Source organism: Nannobrachium achirus (assembly GCF_963921795.1).
Source record: "Nannobrachium achirus genome assembly, chromosome: 19".
Taxonomy (NCBI): Eukaryota; Metazoa; Chordata; class Actinopteri; order Myctophiformes; family Myctophidae; genus Nannobrachium; species Nannobrachium achirus.
The window spans coordinates 37,799,837-37,824,260 of NC_137826.1; the positions used below are offsets into that span (position 1 = coordinate 37,799,837).

At 42.5% G+C, this 24,424-nt stretch overlaps 1 protein-coding gene across 2 annotated transcripts in view; it reads right to left on the reverse strand.

Moving 5' to 3' along the window:
* Window positions 1–546: 546 nt before the first annotated feature.
* larp1 (La ribonucleoprotein 1, translational regulator) overlaps window positions 547–24,424 on the reverse strand; it is a 65,562-nt gene continuing 41,684 nt past the window's right edge. For both annotated transcript variants that reach the window (XM_080749900.1, XM_080749899.1), the window contains 17 exons: window positions 22,849–23,002; window positions 20,639–20,773; window positions 19,562–19,714; window positions 16,738–16,900; window positions 16,122–16,266; window positions 15,102–15,282; window positions 11,582–11,739; window positions 11,005–11,097; window positions 10,166–10,492; window positions 8,130–8,253; window positions 7,713–7,918; window positions 6,910–7,016; window positions 6,564–6,721; window positions 6,287–6,431; window positions 5,890–5,999; window positions 5,613–5,740; window positions 547–4,533 (listed from right to left, as the gene is read on the reverse strand). In XM_080749900.1, the coding sequence (XP_080606026.1) occupies window positions 4,282–4,533; window positions 5,613–5,740; window positions 5,890–5,999; window positions 6,287–6,431; window positions 6,564–6,721; window positions 6,910–7,016; window positions 7,713–7,918; window positions 8,130–8,253; window positions 10,166–10,492; window positions 11,005–11,097; window positions 11,582–11,739; window positions 15,102–15,282; window positions 16,122–16,266; window positions 16,738–16,900; window positions 19,562–19,714; window positions 20,639–20,773; window positions 22,849–23,002 (2,739 nt within the window). In that variant the 3' untranslated portion in view covers window positions 547–4,281. The remainder of the gene's footprint in view (window positions 4,534–5,612; window positions 5,741–5,889; window positions 6,000–6,286; window positions 6,432–6,563; window positions 6,722–6,909; window positions 7,017–7,712; window positions 7,919–8,129; window positions 8,254–10,165; window positions 10,493–11,004; window positions 11,098–11,581; window positions 11,740–15,101; window positions 15,283–16,121; window positions 16,267–16,737; window positions 16,901–19,561; window positions 19,715–20,638; window positions 20,774–22,848; window positions 23,003–24,424) is intronic.

A 24,424-nucleotide genomic window follows, 5' to 3' on the forward strand; every position in this document is an offset into this window, starting at 1 on the left:
ATAGAAAGAAGTAAATTAAAACATTTTAACACTCATCTTATCTTTTCTCTAATGACTATCTAAAATATGAAACCTTGTTGTAAAAAAACAAAGTTGTCCTTTAACTTTCAACCTAACATGCCTATTTCTTAGGTCATGTCATTTGTCACAATGTTTCCAAAGAGCGAAGAGCCGACAGGAGATCATGGGACACTTTGAGCTTGTAAATATTAAATGGACTTACATAGCCTTTCTCCAAAGTGTTTCACAATTTAAGTGTTAATTATTATTTCACATTCACCATTTCACACACCGATGTCAGAGTGAATGAGAGTGAATGGCAGATTCACTATAGAAATGTGAATGTAGGAATATTCAGTGTATTGACATTGAAAATATTTATAACCACAAACTATTACATCAGCTGGTTTCATCAGGTCGAATGGTCCATCTCGATCTCTGTAATTGTAGTTTTTACATGCAACTGATACATCTTCTGCCTTTGTCTCGCTGGCATACAAATAACCACTCAACAACAGCATGTATTTGAGTTTTTTTTGTCCGTTTTGTGTTTTTTTTTTCTTTATTAAGGAAAAGCATAATTACTACAAATTACAAATAACACTAATAGCGAATCACGTCAGCCTACAAAGCAGATATTATGAATATTAAATGTTATAATACAAGATCTCATTCAAGTATTTTACATTTTTTCCATTTTATATATTTTTTTGTTCAGTTTTTCCTCTTTTTAATCTTTTTTTTCCTTGTGACAAGCCTAGGATATTGTAATGGTAATGAACTATTAACATGTTTTTAATGGTTCATATACAGCTATTTCTTATTTTATATGGCTTTATGGAATTTTGTCCTTTTCTTTCTTCAGTCTCCAGACATCAAGTTTTGGCCATAATCCTCTGGGTCAAAAAAACGCCAAACCCGAGATGGTTTCCGTTTCTGTCAGTCTCTCTCCTCCTCATCACTCCTGTTCCATCTCTCCAGCATTCGGCCATCAAGCCAAAGTCCATTTTCAAAGCGCCCCGGCACCGTAAACTCAGCCCACCCCCCACCTCCTGTTCAGTTCATGTCAGGGGGTCTGGGTTGTCCAGCAAAGACTCTGCCCTTTGCTTAAAGAGAAGACAGATAAGACCCCGAAAACCCACCCACCATTCTCCATCAAAATGGAAGGGAATTTTGGAGGGTGGGGGTGTGGGAGTGCACGGAGATGATCATCACATTATGGGGAGGGAAGGGCATGAGGCTGGGAAAGAGCACCTCCCTGTGGCCACCTGCCAGTTCTGCAGCCAAACACCAGTTCGCCAATCAAAGCACAGCTTGGGCATGATGGGGGGAAATGGGAATTTTCTTCCTTTTTTGGGGGGTTTAATCTCCATATACACATTTATTTTTGTGTATTTTCTATTTATTTTTTTAATCTTTAAATCTCAAATAAAATGATTCTTAGGGGGAAAGTGATTCGTCAATTATAAGTCTCTGGAATCAACCCGAAGCTCCCTGGAGTTTAGCCAAACAAGAAAGGAAAAGAAAAGCTAAAAAATAAAGTTAATTCTCGCTATCTCTTATAGATTCTTTTTGTTTTCCCCAACAAAATAAAAAAACAAACAACATGAACATGACAATTGGACATAATAACACAAGGGAACCACCAGCTGATTTTGCTGGAAATTTATCTTAATTGCCAAATAAAAAGAATTATACAAAAGGATCAATATCCATGAATTATTAATCTTGGCAGGTCACAAGGTTCCTAGTCATCTTTTGACTTCAAAATTCAACACTTGATTTTCAGTGAAATCTTCGCCCAATCGTGTGTATGTCGACACCATTTCCAACTTTTTGTGCACTTCCAATGCTACCGTTTGCCATACTTTCCTAGACTTTTCTGACTGAAAATTAAGCCCATTGTATACATAGTTACGCGCCACCGTCGTGTGCGCGGTGAGCTGCGTTGCGAGTTTGTCGATCCGCCATTTTCAGCGCGGGCCACCGTTTGTATGTTGTGGATAAGTTAATTTAAGCAAGCCACACCATTGTACTACAAAGTATAAATTATGCTTAAGCGGCGGTTGGAATTGACATTCGGTTACCATCTCAGTGACACCATGCAATCTGTAAACAAAATCCAACTATTTCATTCAGATTCCAACGTTTCTTTTCTTGTTTAGCTAACGCAGATTTTCTTTTCCTTAGCACGAATGCCTGTTAATTTCAACTTTCCCTTTAGTTTTTTTCTTCTTTTGTACTATGTTCCCATTCCTGAAAGTCCATGGATGTTTCCACAAAAGCATACATTGACAGACACCGAGACAAACCCATCTCCATAGCATAGAAACACAGCAAATTGAAATTAAAAAGCATTAAAAGATAATTATACGACATAAAAAAAAAAAAAGGTTAAGAGTACGTACACATGTAAGGCGAATATATAATCTGTTCTATAAACAAGTTGCAGGGAGTTTGTAATAATTTCTCTTCATCTGTCAAATTCACATTTACATTAGTGGAGAAAAAAAAAGAAAAAGAAAAGAAAATCACTCGTCTATTTGATATCATCATCATCAGTACTTGTGTTCGGATAAAGGATTAAATTATCCTTGCTAGGTTATTAGAGTTTATTTGACTCAACGGTTTCACCGACTGGAACTCCGCTCCGACTGAACAGAACAAAGTGTGTAGCCGTCCCAGTCTTGTGTTTAGTTGTCCGTTGGTCCTCAAACGGAACAGTTTTCACTCTCTGTGGCAACACACAGAGCTGTGTGTGTGTTTCCTATTCAGCTTGATGTGTGTGTGTGTGTGTGCGCGTGCGTGCGTGCGTGCGTGTGTGTGTTGTTATGTAAATAGGAGAGATGGCGAGTGTTTCAAGGCCAAAGCTAGGCTGCGCTGCCAACCTTGGGCTTAGAACCTCTGCGGAGGTTTAAAAAGCAAAAAAAAAAAAAAAAAAAAAAAAAAAAAGCAAAAGCCCACGTTCACCGAACATCTCTCCCGGAGCACCTAAACGAACATGTCAGCCTCCTCCTCTGATAAAACCTTGGTTTCTTCAAGTAATCCGGATTGGTTGATTTCCAGTCCTGGTGCCGCGATGGTGGTCAGTTGATGGATGGATGTCCCAACGGATGGATGGATGGATGGATGCACACTGTCCATAGGGGAGATCAGCGAGGAGGGAGGTCCGAGGAAGAGTGCGAGGGACGCCGTCTCATCCTTCCCTCCCACTGAAGTGTTTTTTCTTTTTTTTTAAGCACGAGAAGCCACAACTTTCAAACAGGAAGATGTAGATGTTTGACAGGGTTTGTAACAGACCATACGACACTTGGAAGACTTGGAAAGATATAGGCGACAGAGGGTGGAAAATAGGTTTTTTTGGCAGACAGGGCACAACCTAGTGGCCTCTGCTGGAAGTGGCGTTTGTGATGGCGTGTGATCTGCAAATGTCAATGCTGTACAATCGAGCTTAAGGTGGCGGGCACAGCTAAGCAAGTAAAACCATTAAAATAAGGCAACTTTCAATGATCCTCAATGTTCATACCGATAGATTAAAGTCTTAACTTTCTTTTTTTTAAATGGTATTCTCTTTTTTTTTCTCTCTCTCTCTCTCATTTGGTTTTTGAAATATTTTCAGAATTCTTTTCTCCTCCTCTTCATTTTCTTTTTAATGTCCAGCCCCAAGAAGAAAAATCAAACGGTCAATTCTTTCTCCAAAAGTACTCGCTTCCAAATCATCACTCCCGCCGAGGAAACAACAACCATAAATGTTGAGATCTGAGCGAGGGGAATCGCATGCCTGGCTTGGAGCCACGGAGAGTAGTGTCAATCTAAAAGAACACGGGGGTCCAGTGACACGAAAGGAGGGTCCGCAAGCAGTCAGTCGCTGTCCTGACAACACCAACAACAAAAAACAACAAAAACAAGACTTCTCCCATGGCAAACAGCCGGCGAAGAATGAGTCATGGTTTGCAAAATAAAATAAAATAAAAAATAAAACATGTCCATCCATTTCTTCAACTTTCGTCTCATCAAGACATACAAGGTCTTTTTTTTTTTTTTTATCCCCCCCCCTCCAAAAACCAAAACGGAAGAATATCGTTACTTTTGCTTCCTTTATTCCTAAATCACAAGTTGTAATAAAGGGGGGGAGGAGAGGGGGGGGTAAAGGGTTTTCTGATGCTTGCACAAAGGGCTGGACCCCCCTCCCCCCTCCTGTGGCGCAGACAGAGTTAGCGACTAGATGGCGTAGTTTGTGGGGTTGATCTGTGCGGCCGACGGGGGGTCGTGTTGCGGGGGTTACTTCAGAGCCTTGGGGTCCAACGTGGCGGCGGTGGAGGAGGTGGAGGCAGCAGCAGCCGGGGCCTTGTTGCTGTGGCTGGGGGGGTTTTTGGCATCGTCCCGGGCGGTCAGGGCAGTGGGGGTGGGGGCGGGGCTGGGCCCTGAGGAGCTGGCCTGGCTGTGGGGCCGGCTGGAGGGCAGCGAGGGGTGGCGGCGGCGACCGTCCCCGCTCGACGAGTGCCTCCTGCGGCCGCCTTCCTCCATGGGAGGCTGCAAATAAAAAAAAGGTGACATTCATTAACCCATTTAGACCTTAAAAAAAGTCTTCTAGATCCTAACAGCTTTCTGAAAAACCTATGTTTCTCTGTCAGTGGTTCTCAAACCTTTTCATGTCAAGGACCCCTAGAATTATATGTATTTGACCACAGACCCCCATCTGAAAAGATTTAGTTCCAGGGACCAAGAGAAAGAAGGATTTGTGTTACAAATGTCTGCTTTAAAAAATATATATATATATACATTCAAAGATTTGCACTCATTTTCAAGATTTTTTAATAATAGCAGATCTGCAGGCTTGCAGCGCGGCTTATATAGCTGCTATTTTTTAATGGTTAAAGCATGAAATAATGGTTAAAGTGGTGACGCCGATATGCGTACCTGGTCTAAATGGGTCAAGTCAGCGGTTCTCACCCAGTAGTCCTCCCGTTAACATGCTAACTGGTTACCATGCCGGTAACAAGGGGTGTAACGATATAGTAACTGAATCGATTTTAATTTGCAATGATCTACTATATTGTTTGCAAAAGCAAAATATCGTACCGTTTTGGCTTTGTATCGTATAGTTTTAAAATGCGGTAATTGGTATCGAATCGATTCGCAATGCAAATAATTGATTGTATGGAAAGTAAGTATTTGTGCCTTGTATTTAGCAATTTTAAGAGGGAAAATGAAAAAGAGGGGTCTAATTACCTTTCCATTCCATATAGCTACTCTTGGTCTATCGATAAATAGACCAATATTATATTTTATATTATATTATTATATTATATTTTCCCATATCGTGCATTTAGTCAAAATGGGCTGTTTTCTATGGATCATAACTTATACACGGATCATCGCGGTTGTATTTTTTCTTCTCTGCGCACACGATGGGCAGGCGGCGTGTGCACAGAGCCCCCGAAAATCAGGTAAACACAATAGGAAAAAGCCTTGGCAGTCAGTAATCTACATTAGTTATGGCAAAACTATGGTACTCAAAGTGTTAAAAGCTCCACGCCGGGATTAACTGAGCAGACAGTAACTGTACTGAGCGTAACTGAACAGAGAGTTAATAAACACGTTCCACTCACATCAACCCTGAAATCCTCCAGACGTTTGAACTTGCTCAGGTGCTCCTGCAGCTTGGGATCAATCTCCATGGTCTTGGCTTTGGAGTATTTGAGGAAAGCCCAGAACTTCTCCAGTCCATAAAGCTGGCCTGTGTGAGGGAGGAGGGTAGATTCACTTTCAGAACAAAACATTTTCCCAATCTGAACACAACCTCTGTAGTCCATAATTTTATATCTAAACTATTCTCTGTGTGTGTGTGTGTGTGTGTGTGTGTGTGTGTGTGTGTGTTACTCTCACCAGCTTCGTAGTCCTTAACGGTCTCTTCCTGGAAGTCCTTGAAGATGTCTGGTCTGAACTTCCTCTCTAGGCCGTAGCTGTAGTACCTGAAGAGGCACTCCAAACCGTACCTGAACACACACACACAATTAGTTTTTTGTGAGATTGATCCGAATTGAATTATTAGTATATAAGTAGTCGATAGAATAAATACTAAGAAAATAATGGATAATTAGCAGTTCATAATCGACAGTAAAAGCCCTAACCAGGACTAACCATCTTATAAAACAATGGTTCTCAAAGTGAGGTCCAGGGACCCTCAAGGTTCTAAATAGATCCTTACAGGTCTGTAACTGAGAGTTAAGGGGTTCCTTCAAATTAAAAGTAGTAGAATGAGCAGGGTGGTTTCCTTCCGTACCTGTAACCTTCCTTTCCGTCCTCTACCACTAGCTGTCTGAACTCCTCGTACATCTTCCTGTTGAAGTGATCCCTCAGAAAGAATGACCAGAAGCGGAACAGCGTGTTCATCTCCTGCGATTGGCCGATTCCCAGCCGCTTCCGCTCTGTTTGGTAGAGAAATGGACGAGAGATAAGCAAAAGCTGACTACAATAAGTTTGTGTGTAAGTATAAAACAGCCTCAACTCTGGCACCTAGTGGACAAGTTAAAAAGTAACTGTTGAGTGTGTGTGTGTACCGTTTAAGCAGCGCCGGCGGTACTTGTGGTAAACGTGTTGCGTGAAGCCGTTCTCCTTGAGCAGCTCGTGAGAGGGGTGCTGGAACTTGGGGAGGGACTGGGGCGTGCAGCCGATGTTCCCCAGGGCGGGGGTGCCCTCCGACGGGCTGGCGTTGGAGCTGAGGTGGGGTGAAATAGGAGTCAAGTCCTGTCCAACTCAAAGCATTTGTTTGTCTTGGTGACATTGACTCAGAAACATATTGTCAGAGTTTATATAGATAGACTGTGATTACATGTATAGACAGTGACAAACACAAAACAGAGGTGAAGAAATACCAATGACAGGGTCTAAGGATAACGTTCTTACCTGACTGAAGCCGTGCGGGACCGGTGTTCTCTGGAGTCCATCACCCAGCCAACGTGACACTCTGTGGGAGGGTTGGAACTGTGCCGGGTCTTCCTCTTCCTGGGGGTCTGCAGGGGTGGAAAAGGAACACAATCAATACATGTTCATGAGAGATGGCCAGCTGTCTATAGTCTAATGTTATGATTTAATGCAGGTCTTTGGATTGAGTTCTATAGCTGTTGTTAGTGCCTTGCTCATGGACACATTGGCTGCAGGGCAAACCGTTGACCTTCTGATTACCTGATGTCTCTCTATCCACTAAGCTACGGCCACCTCCAAGATATATCACATAATTATCTATCATTACATTAGATTAAACTGTAGATCAAGCTCCAACTATTAACTTATTTGAAGCATGGACGGGAAAAGCAATATGGCAAAAACTGAACCTATCAAATCAATCAGTATGTAATTTCAGATTAGACATGCTCAATGGCTCCAGGCTAACTTTTCCACAGAGACTCAGCATTGCCTGGAAATGACAGAATCGATTCTGAGACCTTGCAGATCTACAAGCCAACATGTCGCAACGATTCACATGTTAGTTTGCGTAAGATCTGTAGTTTTCTTTTTGGCGCGCAACACCAAATAAAACATGTGTGGAAATTCAACTGAATTAAAAAAATGTAAAACTAGTCTTGTGTGAACATTTGATATTTTCACCGCAAGTACTCCCCATAACAGGGGCGCTAGGGTTCATATGGTTAATACATTTCCTATTAAACACCTGCCTATAGGCACCGCTGACTTCAGGACATTCTCACCTTGGCGTCGACTGGCCGGCTCTCCTTCACCACAGGGTAGAAACGCGGCGTATTGGTGGGGTCCTTCCGGTGAGGCGTGCGGGGCGTGCGAGGCGTGCGGGCACTGCGGTAGTTGGGCGAGTCAGGCACAGTAGTCGGGAGTGAGCGGGCTATCGTGGAGGGTTCAGGGGCACCGAAGAGTTTGTTTGCCAGAGCATCTGTGGGAACTGAGGAGATGAGAGACGGAATTTATTCAGCACATATAATATATCAAACCAGCGGTTTCAGGTTTCCTATTATTTTTGGAGGGCAAATGTTTTGTGTGATATAGGTATGTTGTTGGAAGTTCAATTCTGTATACTGTATTTTAATATACTGTATATTTTCGTCAAAACGTCATAATAAAAAACAAGGTTTATGTTGAGGTTGCGTCCTTACTCTGCTGTGGCCGTGGGGGCCCTGGGGGTACCTCCTGGTCGGGGTCCACAGGGGGCTCAGGGGTCAGGCAGTCAAACTGTTCACGGCTTATCAGGTGGACCTTCTTGAAGTTCTCCACCTCTTGCTGTTGAGATGAAAACATGGTGGTTTAATAGAGATGACAACCGGGAGAACTATATGCAAGTATAGTAATGGCCTTCCGTGGCTTGCCAGAGGTATTTGTCTCCTAAAGATAAATAACTAAATAAAGAAAAAACCTTTTAGGGATGGCAAAGTGAAGATCAACACCACATTGCATTAAATGAACTGCTTTCAGACATAAACAGTACCGTCACTTCTCAAGTGGAGAGCATTCTTTTTCAATAAAAGAAACATAGTATATACAAAAAGGAAGCAACATAACGCAATGAATCGCGAGTGAACATGAACACACTCAAGAGCCCCACTGTGTATACATCACAACAAAAACTAAAATTACGATAATAAAGCCACCGGAAGATGTAATTCAGGAGAAGACGCTGAAGTGAGTTTCATGATGTGTGCGACAGACCTTTTCTGGAACAGTTTGGAGACAGAGATACAACAGCAGAACACGGCTGCCAGAAAGACCTTTTTAACCTTCATGTTAACCTTCATTGGGTTCTTCTCTGCAGTGAGTGGAGCTGGACGCTAACAGCAGGCCTATATGAACAACACTACACCCAAGCAGTCTACGAGCACCCTGAACATTCCAACTGCTGGAACAAACTCATCACAACAGCACACACACACACCTCATCGCTTAGCTCCACCAGTACTGGCATGTTGTAACCACCTATCACTGTTACTAACATTAAGAATTATGATCATTATAATAATAACGCTCACAACTGCTATCATCTCTAATAAATTACAACTACTGATAGTAACTACATGAACTAATAATAGTAATTTACTATTACTGTTACTAACATACAGGACTAACACAACAAACAACGTCAACAGCTGACTGTGCCATCCAGCATCTCCAATCTTTTATTATGAATAAAATCATCGACTTTCAAAAATAGCACGAACAACAGATCCACAAGCTCACAATGGGTTTCATAGCAACAAGTTGTGAGCTTGTAGAACTGTTATTTTTGTCAATTATAAAAAAAAAAAAATATATATATATATATATATATATATATAAAAATCTCTCCCAATTTTTGGCATTGGTTGATATTCCAAAAAAAACGTTCTCAATTGTAATCAATAGAATAATCGCTAAGAATCAATATTTGAAATCTCCGATTCTACCTGCTGAGAACCACTAACGCGTTCCTCCATGCTGAACCAAGTGTCCTGGGATCTTCCAGCGTTCATCTTCGCAGCTTTGTTTCCCCCAGAAGACCCGCCTGTTGGACCCCTCAGGCAGGCCGAGGCCTTGCCGGTGGGGGTTTATTTATAAACAAGGCCTTGTGTTTCCACATGTCGCTGGACGTGTGCCTGGCAGCACGTGTGACTCCACAAAGAGGGGCAACAATGCCACAATGGGCCAGCGGTGGCCACAGCACAATCATGGCCCTTCTCTCTCCCCGGACAGGAGCTTTCTGTTCTGTGAGGGTGCCATATCCAGAAACAGTCCTCCAATGAAAGAATAATATATCTGCTCATCATCTAGCCTTGGACAGAAACACCTCCAATGGGGGAACGCACATAACATAGAAGCTTTCAGAAGAGCCCACTCCGAATGCTGGATCTGTGTCGCACGGTGTGCCAAGCGTTATCTTGCTGTCCCCTGGAACGACTGATCTATAATGAACTCTTTATCGATGCAAGTAGGGTTTGTGAAGCCATCACAAAGCTAGTTTGGTATTCCCCGATGATCAATAATACAAAATGCCATTTCTTTTGGGTGTGCGTCAGGTCTAGCTATTCCAACTCACGTGGGTCGGTTTGGGCTGGGTTGAAACTTTCAGGACCATTGGGAAGTCTAGAAAACATAATCTAAATACTGGCTAAGATGTAAAACCAACTCTAGCTGGACCAGACGATGACGGACAGGACCTCACCTTGATGGTGGCGTACTCAGGCTCGTAGGTGTCGTCCCACAGGTCCTGTTCGTAGTAGTAGAGGCCGTCGTTGATCACCCTGACCAGCTCGTTGGTCAGCTTGGAGCGTGGCACGTGGTGTCCGGTGCGGTCGCCTCCCGGGTGCTTCCGCAGGTAGGGCGGCGTCTGGGTCACGATGAGGATCTTGTTGACGTCGTTGTCGTCGATCTCGCAGTCCGAGTCCTCGTCCGACCAGTCGGTGAAGGTGTTGCGCCGGCCGTCCATCTGCTCCATCTCCTCGTCGAACATGAAGTCCAGCTCCTCGGGCTCGTCCTGCTCCCCTCCGTCCTGGAGAGGAGAGAGACAGGGGAGGAGAACAGAAGAGGAGAAGAGAAAAGCAAAGAAAAGGCAAGAAAAGTGGAGAAAGAGGAGGAGAAAGAATAGGAGGAGGTTATAAGTGAGTTTTTCTTGCTGTCAAATTACGTGGCTAAGTAGTTAAGTAAGTAAATTTAACTACAGTGTGTAGAATATAGACAAACGGCTGCCAGGGGTGGAGGATGTAATAAATTGGATATGGGGGCCACCTGTAAATCCCTTATCCCTTATAATATAAATATAATATAATTATACATTTGAGTTCACATGCTAAAAGCCACTTTAAGGATGAGATGTTTATCAAAGCCAAACAGTTTTGCTATCCTGTATTGACAGTGACTGACTGTATTGACCTTTCTCCATCAGATACGATATCGCTCATGAATGCCGTCAGGTTGAAGTCAATAACATGTAAAGACTAAAGGAAATATCCAGTTATGTAACCAAGGAAACATGAAACATATATATATAAACTAAAGTAGTACCTTAACGGCTGAGGTGGCGGAGGGGGCGGGCGAGGAACCTGCCTGGGGAACCGGAGAACGGGCCGGGTCTTCTTTCTCCTTCTGTTGCTGCTGCTACAGAGAAAGATGAGGCAGAAGAGAGAAGAAGGGAGTGTGAAAAGGATAGATGGATCCCAAACATACAAAGAATATAAGATAAGGCCAAAGGAAGTAGAGTAGAATGTACTGCATTAGAGAATGGGTAATGATTTAAGGAAGGAGTGAGCAGATATTTGACACTGATCGCGATAAGGAGCAGATTTGTTTGGGGCTTTTGTCTGTAATATCTGATCTAACAAACACAGATGTGAGATTTACCAAACTCACACAGTGAATGGCTGAAAGAATGTTCTCGGGGTGCTGAGTTAGTCTAAATAGCTTATTGACAAGCTCACAACGCCTTGCAATGTGACAAGTTGTGAGTCGTTTTACTTTTTATGAAAACGTTGTATGAATTATAGTAATACGTGTCAGCTCTAAACCCAAACTACACGCCCAAGCCTACTACTGCCATTTAAAAGTAATAAAAAAGTGAAAAACTAAATGATCTTCCTCTCACCTTGGGTCTGGCTGGAGACGGCCTGGGCCTCTTCTTCACTTCGATCCAGGACTCCGAGTCCAGGTCAGGGAGGCTGGCCGACAGGCCTTTGGGCATGGTCTTCAGGTTGGAGGTGTCCGAGTCCATCTTGGGCTGCTGCGCACCCGTTTTGGAGGAACCTGGAGCAGACAAAGGAGGGTTAGCCCAGAACATTCATTCTCTGCTCAGACCAACAAATGGTCTATAAATTGCATATCGGTTTTTGGTTGATTTTTTTTATTGTCCCGTTTCGTGTACCTTAAGCAAAAACAAGTCCTGTTAGTCCATAGGCCAGGCCAAAATGTGTTATCGCCTAAGCAATCGCAATTGTCTTTTGTTGTTTTTGACAAGCCTTACAGTATCCACACGACTGGTTTGTATGCAGTCTATTGTAAGATGTTATGTGCCAATACTCGATGATAAAGTTTGAATCACATATTACATTCATACTGTGCTAGGTGGTCAAATCATTTTAAAAGTAATGTTGACAATCGTAAAAAGAAAAGACACCACACTGTCATCAAAACAAAATCTAATACTATGTTCCATAAAAAACTACCAACAACAAATAAAAACAAAATATGAATAACAGTATAGTTTACCAGGTAAGAAAAGCAAAAAAAAAAAAAAAAAGCAGAAATCTTATACTAATGTGGTTAAAGAAAATACATTATAAAATAATACTATGCTAAAATAATGAAACATATTATACCATGTCATCAAAATAGAAAGGCGTATGTTGTCATAAAAAATAAAACTATGTCATCAAATATTTGTTTATGTTTTATAGTTACGTTTCAGAATATAGATACAGTATATCAAAGGCTAAATGTAGGGCTGAATAATACAACATGTTAACCAAGAAAAGCTACACTATAGTTTATGCACCTTGAACCATCAAACTATATTATGTTGTCAATAAAAGTGACTAACAGACTAAGAGCTAAGAGGCTAGTGCGTCAAAAACATAAGTCACACAAACATTCTGTTATCAAGAATACAAAGTCAAATCACGACGACAGAAAAGTACAATGAAATAAAGTCATACCGCATCTTCCAAAACTAAAGCTGTGTCATAAAAAGCTTATATTAAATAGAGAATACAGTCATGACTATATGAAACGTTTGAATCATTCAAACTTTCCTCTGGGACTACTGGCTTTCAAAACATACTGTACAATAGGCTACCATCAGCACCATGGTCCTATCAATCGTTAATAAGTAGGCTATTTCAAATGTCACTGGAAAACAAGATCGTTTTCAATGATACATTTTAGAAAATGTGCATGGATTTGACATGTCTATTGTGTCTCTCTGATCAATTCAATCAACATGGATCCATCACTCGAAATGGGTCAACACTGCAAGGCTTACTCTGGTGAATTTGAACGAATTACTTGCACCAGCAGAGCGCGCAAGTGCAGTAGGGGGATCGGTGCTGTCTGTGTGTGGCTGACAGTACAAAGGATGGGTCTTCAGCCAATGAGAGAGCAGCGTTCTCGGTGATGTCACCACCAACCAACAAGTGTTGTCACATACCCACCCTACTGTCAGCCACATACAGAGAGCACCGATCACCCTACTTGCGCACTCCGCTGGCACACAAGTAGGCCATATTTGACACAAGTAGCAAGTTGGCACCTCGACAAGAGTGCAGTCTTGTTTCAAAAGAGTTAAGAAAGCATTCTACACGTTACACCGGTTAAAAAGACTGCAAGAGTCTCGGTGGTTCATGTTTATTTTTCCACAGCACAATGTAAACATCATTTGAACATCATTCAGTGCACACAGTACTTGATAAAGCCTGTAGGGCTCTGATGATGTCTGTATTGTGTTGACATTTAGCTTCATAGTTCAGACAGCACTTGCTTTTTTGCGAGGGTAGGCAGGCAGACACTGATGGGTGTCACCATGCAACCTCTGGGAGGGCAGATCAGCAACTGTCATTTCTTTTGTTGATAGTCTACTGCTGCAGACAGAATAAACATGATTTACATAAATATGAAGTTTGTGATGATGATGTTGATTGTTTGTTAAACATGTGAATGAGAGAGGCGGATTTTTTTTCTTTTTCTTTTCTGTGTATGACATGATCTGTTCAAATACAGTGAAGTTATTTCTCATTCTTTGGTTGATGACTAAACAGTGTGTTTCCATAATGTACTTATGGGTTCGCTTGGCCTTTACTCTGCTCTAACCCAGTCAATCAAAATGTTTTGGACACCCGGCAGAACCCCATCCACCTGGGGAAGCTCATCTTTAAGCGACGCCCATGAATACTGCTCTCCACGCTTCCAGTGGACATTTCTTTCAAGATATTTTTTGGGGGCTTTGAGGGGACGGTGAGAGTCAGAGAGACACGTAGCAAAGATCCATAGGGCTCGGGAATCGAACCCAGGACTGGCTGTCAGGCTGGAGAATAAAAAGGCAACGTTTCACACCTTTTTTTTTGGGCCGTTTTCAAATATGTTTTGACACAGAATCAAATGTTTCATGGTCATGATTCACCAGGACCCTGGATGGCTTGGTTCCAGGCTTAAAATACTTAATATAAATACTTTCTGAAATCTCTATGGGCTGAAGGAATGGGCTTTCTATCTGTGGAACCAGAGCCGGTAAACAAAATGGCCACCACTGCTATGCTCTTTAATGGTATGCAGCTTAACCACGAGGCCATCGGCGCCCCCAAGTGGGCGTTTTAACGTTTCACAGCTCAATCTGTCAGGGGTGTGTTGCTGTGTTTCAATGCTGAGATCAGAGTTGTAAGTAGTTCTCTCCATTGATTTTCAGTCAGAGAAGAGACATGTGAAACTCATCATTTCTACTGCACGTTCAAAAAAATAAAAAATAGCTCCCTACACTACTTTCAGATTGCAAACAAAATCTTCCTGCAGGGACGAAGATATTTATTTTTGCTGTAGATGTTGCACTGTGATTGGGATCACTGTCATTGTATAATGAAGAGACGTTTGTCATTGCTACTGCCATGCATTCATTTTATTGAACACGCGGTGCAGAAACATGCACTGGGTTATTTCTTTAGTGTCAAACGATTTCATGTTCTCCCCAGCCATTGCTTTTATCCATGCCTGTCTAGATCCATCCACCTGTTCTACTCTGTCTATCACAAAGCCAAAGTGCAGTAACTATGATAGGAAAAAATAAATAAAACACTGCTAAATGGGTTTAAAAGTGTTTCAACTCGAAAAATTGCAACCCTTATACCACTGTTGTATATTTGATGTCTGTACAAAAAGAAGCAGCTACTCTTATTGTTGTACCACTTTCTTGCCTTAAATGCTTCATTTGAAAATCAAATAAACAAAGTTTAAAAAAAAAAAAAAATGTTTCAACTCGTCAGTATAGTTTGTGATTATGAAGCAAAATAAATCTGTATTGCATGTTTCAATGATCAATGCCATAAACACAATTAAATCCTTAAATCACAATTATTTATAGTTTGGCCCCGTTTGCACGGATGAGCTGCGTCTTGAGCGTTTACCTGCGGGCTGGTCGCTCATCTGTCTGGGAACGAACTCGGGACAGTTGATGAGTTGGGAGAAGTCAGGCCCGGCGTGCTCGCCTCCAGGCATCATCAGGCCAGGCAGCGGCCATTTCTCTGGCTCCACCTTACGGCGGATCTTCATGTCAATGATCTCCACCTCCTTACTGTCCTTCAACGCCTGAGAGATAGAGTAGAACGCAAGGGGTTAAAGGAATGGATATGTCCACACCTGAACTTGTTTTCTCCCTCCTGGGGGAAAATGACTACTATTCACTTTCAACATATAACCTGCTGTATTATTATTATTTAACATAATAAAATCTGCTAATTTAATTCAGTTTAGTGGCAGAATAATACTTTGTTATAGTGTCACACACACACAAGCTTGACATCATCATATTTGCAAGCTGATTCCTTTTTAGCCAAGCTAATGGAAATGATAGCATGTTGTATCAATATTAACGAATGGACATAGAGCCAGCCGAGTCCCTCCATTTCCATTAACATTGCTGTAATATGCCAACAAGCTACCAGTGAACATTTCTCAGTGCCAATAAAATAAAAAGGTTTTCAACCATTTAAGAAGTAAAAGAAAAACTAAACTAGCAAATGTGCCCTGATCTGTGTCAATGCTGAGATCAGAGTTGTTGTAGTTCTCTCCATTGGTTTTCAGTCAGAGAAGAGACATGTGAAACTCATCATTTCTACTGCACATTCAAAAACAAGTAAGTACATCCATAATGCACAAAACGCTTTTGCTGTAGATGTTGCCCCTCTAATTGGGTTCTCTGTCATTGCAAACGGTGATATTTCTTATTGCTACTGCCATACATTAATTTAATTGGACACAGGGTGCAGACACATGCACTACATTTTTGCAATCTAGTGCTAAACTGTTCTCTCCAACCATTTCTTCTAGGTCAAAGTCTTGTTCGACTGAGACCAAACCGACCAACTGATTGAACATTTTTGCCATTTATTAAAACCTCAAATTCCGGGAGGGAGTGTAGTGTTTACCTCCAGGATGAGGGAGACATCGGTGGTGAGGGCCTGGACTCTGTGGAAGCTGGCCACCAGGGAGATGGGCAGGAAGCCCTCCTGGTCCATCTTCCTCCGCAGGAAGAAGTCTCGCTCCAGGTTGTCCAGGCTGAAGTAGTACTCACTGCAAAATTGTTATAGTTATTATTATATTATTATTAGTAGTAGTAGTCTTATGTTTAACCTTCAAAAACCTGGAACACGCCCGAGTCGCGTTAGATTTTAACCACTTTAACCATTATTTTATGCTTTAACTATTGAAAAATAGCAGATCTACAAGCTCACAGCACGGCACCAAGTGCCGCGCTGCAAGCATGTAGATCTGCTATTTTTGAAAAATCGTGAAAGTCTTTGAATATCTTTGACACGATCTTTGACCCGACTTCTAAATCCTTCCTCTAAATCAGCTGTTTTCAGACTTTTTCATGTCAAGGACCCCCAAAAGTACAGGTATTTGGCTGCGGGCCTAAATGGTTAGATGGTTTAAACATAGTTTAAAAGGCTCTGAACAGATAGAATACATTTTTTAAATTAAATGAAAAGCTAAACAGCAGTTGAAATGAACCAAGAAAAAGTTGAGTACAAATAAACGTACATCTGTCTCTTGATGTAGTCTTTCAGATGGTCCTGGTCCACAGAGAACAGGTCATTGCTGCTCAGGTTGTCATAGTAGTAGGTCACTGTGCTGTTGAACTTCTGGCCGCAAGCACCGTCTTTCACCTCGTAGGACTTGTAGCCGTAGTGGTACTCATAGTGACCTGGAAGGAGAGATCAACAAACTTGGATTAAAATGAATCAAAGCCCTGTTTATACGTTATTGCACAACAGCGTTGTGCAAAACATGGCAAAAGTTGCCAATGTGGCCAGCTCAATGTGTCATAATGAGACGTGTTGAGACATCATAGATCGCTGATTTTCAGTATTTTTGAAAATCTGAAATGTTTGTCAATCATTTCATTGTTTACTGCTGCATCCCTAAATTTGAGTCAGATGAACAAAGAGAAACAGCTAAAAGGACACGATGAAAGAATATAGTGTAAGCTTGAGAAAGCATGATGGGAGGATGAGTTAGAGAGTTGACAGATTAGGGCAGACGACCAACAGATATATCTGTACAGGCAGAGAAAGACTCCCTATCAATACATCAGTGGTTCCCAAACAAAAATAAATCAGACGTCCAGTACCTATACTAGTGAAAATAGCTATAAGCACACAACGCGCGTTGTGAGCTTGCAGATCGGCTATTTTCACTACTTCTTAAATGTATGGAATTTGGTTTAACATTTAAATCTTGGCATTTACATTTTCTTTTTACTGTATATAGATTTTTTGAGGAGAAATTCTTTTGAAGCATATGTTTTTTTTAAATGTAGGGATGGACAGAATGGATATTTTACACGAGTCGTGACCCATAAGAATTGGTCCGCGACCCACTATTTGGCAACCAGTGCTATGATGCTGCTCCACATGGGTGAGACAACGCGCGTTGACACATTTACGGCGCAGTTTACACCCCCTTAAAGTGTTGTGTGCTACTTAAACACTGTGAATGAGTGTGAGTGTGTGTGCACACACACACATGTTGTTTACATACAGGATGAAGTATGCATAGGAGACAGAAAAGACGGAAAGTCTGTGTTTAAAGTTAATTTGTGGAGCGTTATATTGTTCCCCTGGGGAACATTCCTACCGTAAGCGACTCACCACCACACAGTGTGGTGGAGGAAGCCAGAGAAGAGCCTCTTACTGTATCTCTCAGCTGCAGTTATCTCTCACAGCTCTCTCGCTCTCATAAATATCTTACGACACCTCATGGCCTGTATGTAATGTGTTCTAATGTCCTATGTTGTGTCTGCATGAGTATTTACTGTTCTTTCAAGTGCAACGAAGAATAAATTAAAGGAAAAGACCAGGTGTTGAAGGTGTGTTCACAGAAAACCCAGAATTTGAAATGTATACAAGAGTTGAACGTCAAAAACAACCATAGAAAACAAAACACCCCCTTTAGTCTCATCTCTGACTTAAGGGAAGTTAGACAAAAAAGTACAAGAAATGGACTGCATGCCAAAGTGAACACGTCTCTCTCTCCTCTTGGCTCCAAGGCCCATGGGACCCAAAGCTCTTCTCATAACACCCCCGCCACAGGGTTTATTTCACTGCTTATGTTTTTACTGTGGTTATTGCCTCAGCAGGGAGTCCAGATCAGGGCGATCACATACACAATCACGGTTAGAGGGTAGAGAAGAAATATACAAGAGATATACTAGATCTATGCAGCACAAAGAAGGGTTATGTTTTTTTTTTTTTTTTTTCATTTTCCTCCAAAAAGAAGTCTTCTGTGTTCTGGGTGAATGGGTATGCTCCTCCTAATGAGGATAAACCTCAATTTATTATTGCTTTATAGCTGGCAGAACATTCTGTTGGGAGGGATTTCATTGCTGGTCACTTAAATACTCACTGCACTCCTCAATGTCTACGGTTGATAACCAATTCAATCTTATAGTATACAGACCTTTTTCCAGAGCGCTGCAGTGTAGCTGCTGTGTCCGCGCACACACATAGGTGCCGCTTGACACCGTAGTTATGGTTGCCGCTCTGAGAAATCGGTCTATAAAGTATACTTAGTTGACCGGGCTTCTCCAGGGCTCTATACTAGATCCGCTCTACACCTAATCTCTTGGGTGAAAATAACCAATCTACCGTACAAGCTCACAACCATTTTGTCTATCTTCGCCAAATGTTTGAACTCCAGAATAGGGACTCTATTTACGCAGGGGGAACATCATGTTCTTTCTCACGTTTGATTCCAACCAAAGTCCAAAGATAAGATATTTTTCTTCACTGGCTTCCTTTAAGTTTTTGTTCTGCCATCTTCATAGTCTCAATATTAACATTACAGCAAAGTCCAAATATCAGGCATGTGTGCTGCTGTGTTTCAATGCCGAGATCAGAGCTGTTGTAGTTCTCTCCATTGGTTTGCAGTCAGAGAAGAGACATGTGAAACTCATCACTTCTACAGCGTTCAGGCTACTAATGGCTACTGTCTTTCACGCTTCCATTAAAGCATAATAATGTCAGTTGCACTACAAACTACTGTTAGCTGTCAATGTGCATGACGCCATAAATCCGATTCCTGTATATTTATTTTACTCTCTTGACCAATTTGGGATTTTTAAATCTGAAAGCCCAAATCTGATTGTCTTTTCTCGACTAGGTTTTCAAAAACATGAATCCCAGAACGTTTACATGGGCCAGTGTTGTCTACAAGAGGAAACGCTTGAAGCACTTAATATGAGAGAGAGAGAGAGAGAGAGAGAGAGAGAGAGAGAGAGAGAGTGAGTGAGTGAGTGAGTGAGTGAGTGAGTGAGTGAGTGAGTGAGTGTGTGTGTGTGTGCGTGCTTGTGAGTGTAAAGACATACCTCTGCCACCTCGTCCACCGCGCCCCCGGCCCCTCCCTCGTCCGCGTCCACGACCTCTGAACCCGCCACGGAATGGCGCCCCCTCGCTCTTCACGCTCGACACCTCGTCGTGGTCGTCACGCCACTCTCGCTCGTACTTCTGACTGTGCCAGTCTGGAAAACAACCCAACAACGACGTGTTAAAAACCTTAAAAGCAAACCACATAACCACTTGAGAACTACAAGTAGAAAAACAAAGTCCAAGTGTTGGAGTATGACAAATGTTCTGTGGGCCTGTACATGCATGCAGCCATTTCTCCATAAGCATCAGCCAACCTGGACTGTTTGCACTGTACACACACCTGAAGCGGAGGCAGGCAGACAGACATGACAGAGAGATTAACCACTTATGCCCTGTATACTTTGTAGTACAAAGTTAATCTATGGCAAGGTAACTACACAACCCAAACCTCTACCAAAGTGTCTTTGTGCTTTTAAGTCGATTGGTTCTAAGTCCCCTATTAATGGCAGCTGGACATACTTATAACAACCAGTAAGACTCCCTACAATAATGTTGTCTGCAAAAAGCAACCTCATGGTGGCGCTAGAAGAGGGGCATGTGAGAAATCAGGGGCGGAGGTTGTGGTTTGCCAGCCAAGGAGTGTGTGTGCAAAGCTTGGCATGGATAGGGGCAACGGTGGCAGAGATAAGAGTAGGGCCAAAAGCGTGACGTGACTTGACGTGACAGACAGACAGACAGACTGACTGACAGACAGCCGGTGGAGGTTTTCATAGTGTTGTTTATGACCAATGCCGACTATATGAATGCGTTTATTATTTTATTTGACTTTTCAGTAATAATCGTGTGCTGCTGTGCTTCAATGCCGAGATCAGAGTTGTTAGTAGTTCTCTCCATTGCTTTCAGTCAGAGAAGAGACATGTGAAACTCATCATTTCCACTCCAGAAGCAATTAGCAGGCATATATACTGTAGCATAACGTATAGTTCATGTTACTGCCACCCAGACTGCGGCCACGCTGTGTCTCAGGGTGTCGACAGGTCACCCAAAGCGAGGTGCTGGTGTCACGGTGGACTCACCTCGGAGGTCATTCCTGGCGTTGGGTGGCATGCGGGGGGGCTCGTTCTGCCGGCTGTTGTTCCTGGAAGCAGAGCGCTCCCTGGGGCCCTCAGACTTCACCTCGATCATTAAGGGAACCCACTTGTGCTTGTTGCCTGTTGGGAGGCGATTCCACAGAAGCAAGTGTGTTAGAAGTGTGCATTATGCTCTAAAGGTACACAGTGACCTCTAAGCTAACAGCATGCTTGATGATTGGGAGTAACATTGTTTGAATTCATTCAACACTCTTCTGCCACTTCTCCCCAAAACAGACTTATCTTGAGTATTGGTCAATTTTGGTGGCATCTCTTATTGTTGTGTGACTCAATGTCTTATGAACTACTTACACCCTTGTGTACGATGATTAGTGAAAATATCTACAAATTCACAAATGCTCAAACCCAGAATAGAAACGCTATGTTTCATGTGGTTTACCTTACTGCACATTCTTATGTTTAAAACAGTGCCAGCCTATTTAGACTGCTGCAATTCCTTTGCTGGCCAGCAGGCTGCATCAGCAGTCTGCTTGCTGAAGTGACCTGCACTTGTGACTGTGTGTGGGAGCCAGCAAGTGAGAGAGAGAGAGACAGACAGCATGTTGGGACAGCGGAAGAGGCTTGGAGTTAAAGTGACGTGGCCCTGTGCTTATCCGTTGACTGGGTAGGTACGAGGACAGAGTGAATGATTGAGAAAAGAGACGAGAGGGTGAGGGGGGGGGGGGATTACTAGAAAATGATAAAGGAGGGAGAAGGGGAGTGGGCAATGAAAGGGAAAAAGACATTGGAACCGGAAACGCAGGGGAAGGCAGTTTCCCTTTCTTCATGTCCCTTCTCACTGAGGATAACCTCTTACTCTGAAGGTCAGAAAAAGAAGAAGAAAAAAAAAAAACATTCGCTGGCTGGCTGGCTGGCTGACAGACAGACAGAATGACTTACTGACTGACTGACATTATGACTTGCTGGCTGGCTGACTAGTGGAATTTAAACCCTTCATTGCTGCCAAAACAGCTCAGCTATCAGGGTCTCCTGGTTGTTGCTATGCTGAAGGCTCAAGTTTAAAAGGTGCCTGTGTTCAATGTCAAGTGCAGAGAGTGACGCCTGGGCACTGATATGCTGTGATCCACTGACTGTCTGAAAGATTTCTCAGCATCGTTAACTCGATAGTTTCACTGATAATTTACATACATTGATTAACTGAACGACTACAATAGAACACGTTTACCCCAAACACTGCAGGTTTATTGCTAAATGAAAAATAAATAAGGCATCTGGGAAAGATAACTGCTAAAAATGTGTCAAGAGAAATTGCAGATAGTATACCTACGGTACCTGTGCTGTCTACTCTGAGACTTCTACAGATGTATCAGAGACACTTAATGGAAATGATAGACCTTCTCTGACCAGACTATCAAAACGTGGGAAAACCCAGACGGATGCAATGATGCCTGCACCAGGAAAACCCCATGGCCATGCCCTAGGCAATAGGGTGTCCAGGGAAAGCACAACACAAGGAGGGGGGTGGGAGGGGGTTCAGCGGTTATATAATAACATTTCACAGGCTAGAAGGTAATCCAATGAGAGAATGTGTACAAGGATGCGTATAAGGATGACTACTCAGATCGTATGATTCTCTCTCCCCACCTACAGCAGAGACAGTTGCAGAATTCTGTGGTAAATATAATCTGACAATAATCTTTTCAAATGGGGAGGGAGGGGTTCGTGACTTAAGACATGATCAATTTGGGAGTCCTTGAAATTAAAATGTCTGAGAAACACTGTAAATATTGTGTGGAGCAGGGCGGTTCACAGCACAGGTAGTGGTGTAATAATGTGTGGAGCAGTGCATGTCCAGCCACAGCGCAGGTAGTGGTCTGGTGCGTTGCATCGTCCTGCTGCTGTGCGGTGTGGTTTAAACCAGAGATCTATAGGTGGTAGAAACTGGCTCTGAACACACCAGAGGATATCTAAAGGGAGGGGAGTGATGTCTCAACCTGTAGCCTCGAGCATCACATTGACGTTTTAACTTAAAACAAAAACAGTGTTTCATTATAAGTCGTTCGTTACAGAGGTCAGTTGATGAGGATGCTGAACATGTTGTTGTGGTCAAGGGAAGGGATACTGAAATACTTGCGTTTAGGGATAAAGGGATGGGGTAACGTGAACAGTTAAGCGTTTTAATGATGGATGTTCACCTTTCTTCTTCTGTCCGTTCTTCTGGGAGTCTTCATCGCCGTTCTTCTCCTCCCCCGAGTCATCTGACTTGGTGGCCTTCAGGTTCTCCTTGCTCTCCTCGTTACTCTCTCTCTTCTCCTTGGACTCCTTCTTGACCGAGGACCTCTTAGGGGCCTGGGGAAAGGGGGGAGGGTCGCACATAGACAATACAATTTTTCACAAATGCCAACGTGGACATAGACGCAGCGGGGGCCTAATCGCTGGAGTGCTGGTGGAGAATGTGTTGCGTGCACTCAACTACACCCATGTTAAGAAGAACAATGCTCCTTCGACATTCACATGGTGGCCATTTTGCCCTTACATCATACCTCACTAGGGATGGGACAATACGCAATATTATTGTTTATCGCAATAAAAAACACCCACGATAATCGTATCGTGGAGATTTAATTTATCAGGATATCGTCCTCCGTCATGCAATGGGATCAATTCACCTTTTATTTGCCGAGCTGCATATCCGGTACCACTTAAACCCTCTATAATTGGTAAAAGGTACTTATAATATACGTGCACTCTCTATCAAATGTCTTTAACAAAAAATAGCAGATCTTCAAGCTCACAACGCGTCGTAACGCGACACGTTGTGAGCTTGCAGATCGGCTATTTTTTGGCAAATGTTTCGCCCCAGGATAATGGATTTTGATTATCGCGATAAAATCGTAAATCGCGATTTCTTTTGTCACAATAATCGTGATATGAATCGTCCCATCCCTATACCTCACCCACCGTGTATGCTAGTAGAGCTAAATGCCCACCGGGTGGATGTGGTTCATTCTTAAAAGGTAGCCAACACTTACTGTAGATTTAGAGCTCAGAATTCGCACCAATAGAGAAAATAATGTTATGCGTTTTTATCACCAGTTTGTGGTAACTCCATGTGACCATTCACTTTATATTCATATCTGTGTGAAAGCCTGACACTGGCTATTGGCTCATACTAGAGGCGCTCTCGCAATATTATGGTCTGTGAAACAAATAAAAGGCGTCTATAAATCTATAGGTGACAGACATAGATGGAATGAATGGGGCCAATATTGTAGATGTGGCCAACTTTGATGGAATCTTTCCCTGGCATGAGTTACTGTCAGCCTGATACTTCACCGTACAGCGTACACCCTGTGTTGCCCTCCGAAAAGAGACGATCTCTAAGCTCACAGAGCCCAAATGTCTGGCATCAGTGGCATGTGTGTTGCTGTGTTTCAATACTGAGATCAGTTGCTGTATAGTTCTCTCCGTTGTTTTGCAGACAGAGAAGAGACATGTTAAACTCATCACCGCTACAGCGGGTATGCCTAATAATGTCTCATGCCACAGTGATCAAATACGATTGTGTCTTTATTTATGTTCCTGATTAGGTTGTCAACAATGTGAATACCAGAATATTGACATGCTAGAGGAAAGGTTTGAAGCACTACATGAATACCTAACATAAAATAAAATACTGTGATGTGTAGTGAGCTTGTAGATTCGCTATTTTTGGTGAGCGACATCGGCATGCAACACCGTTATACGACAGAGTATAACTTTAGCATTACA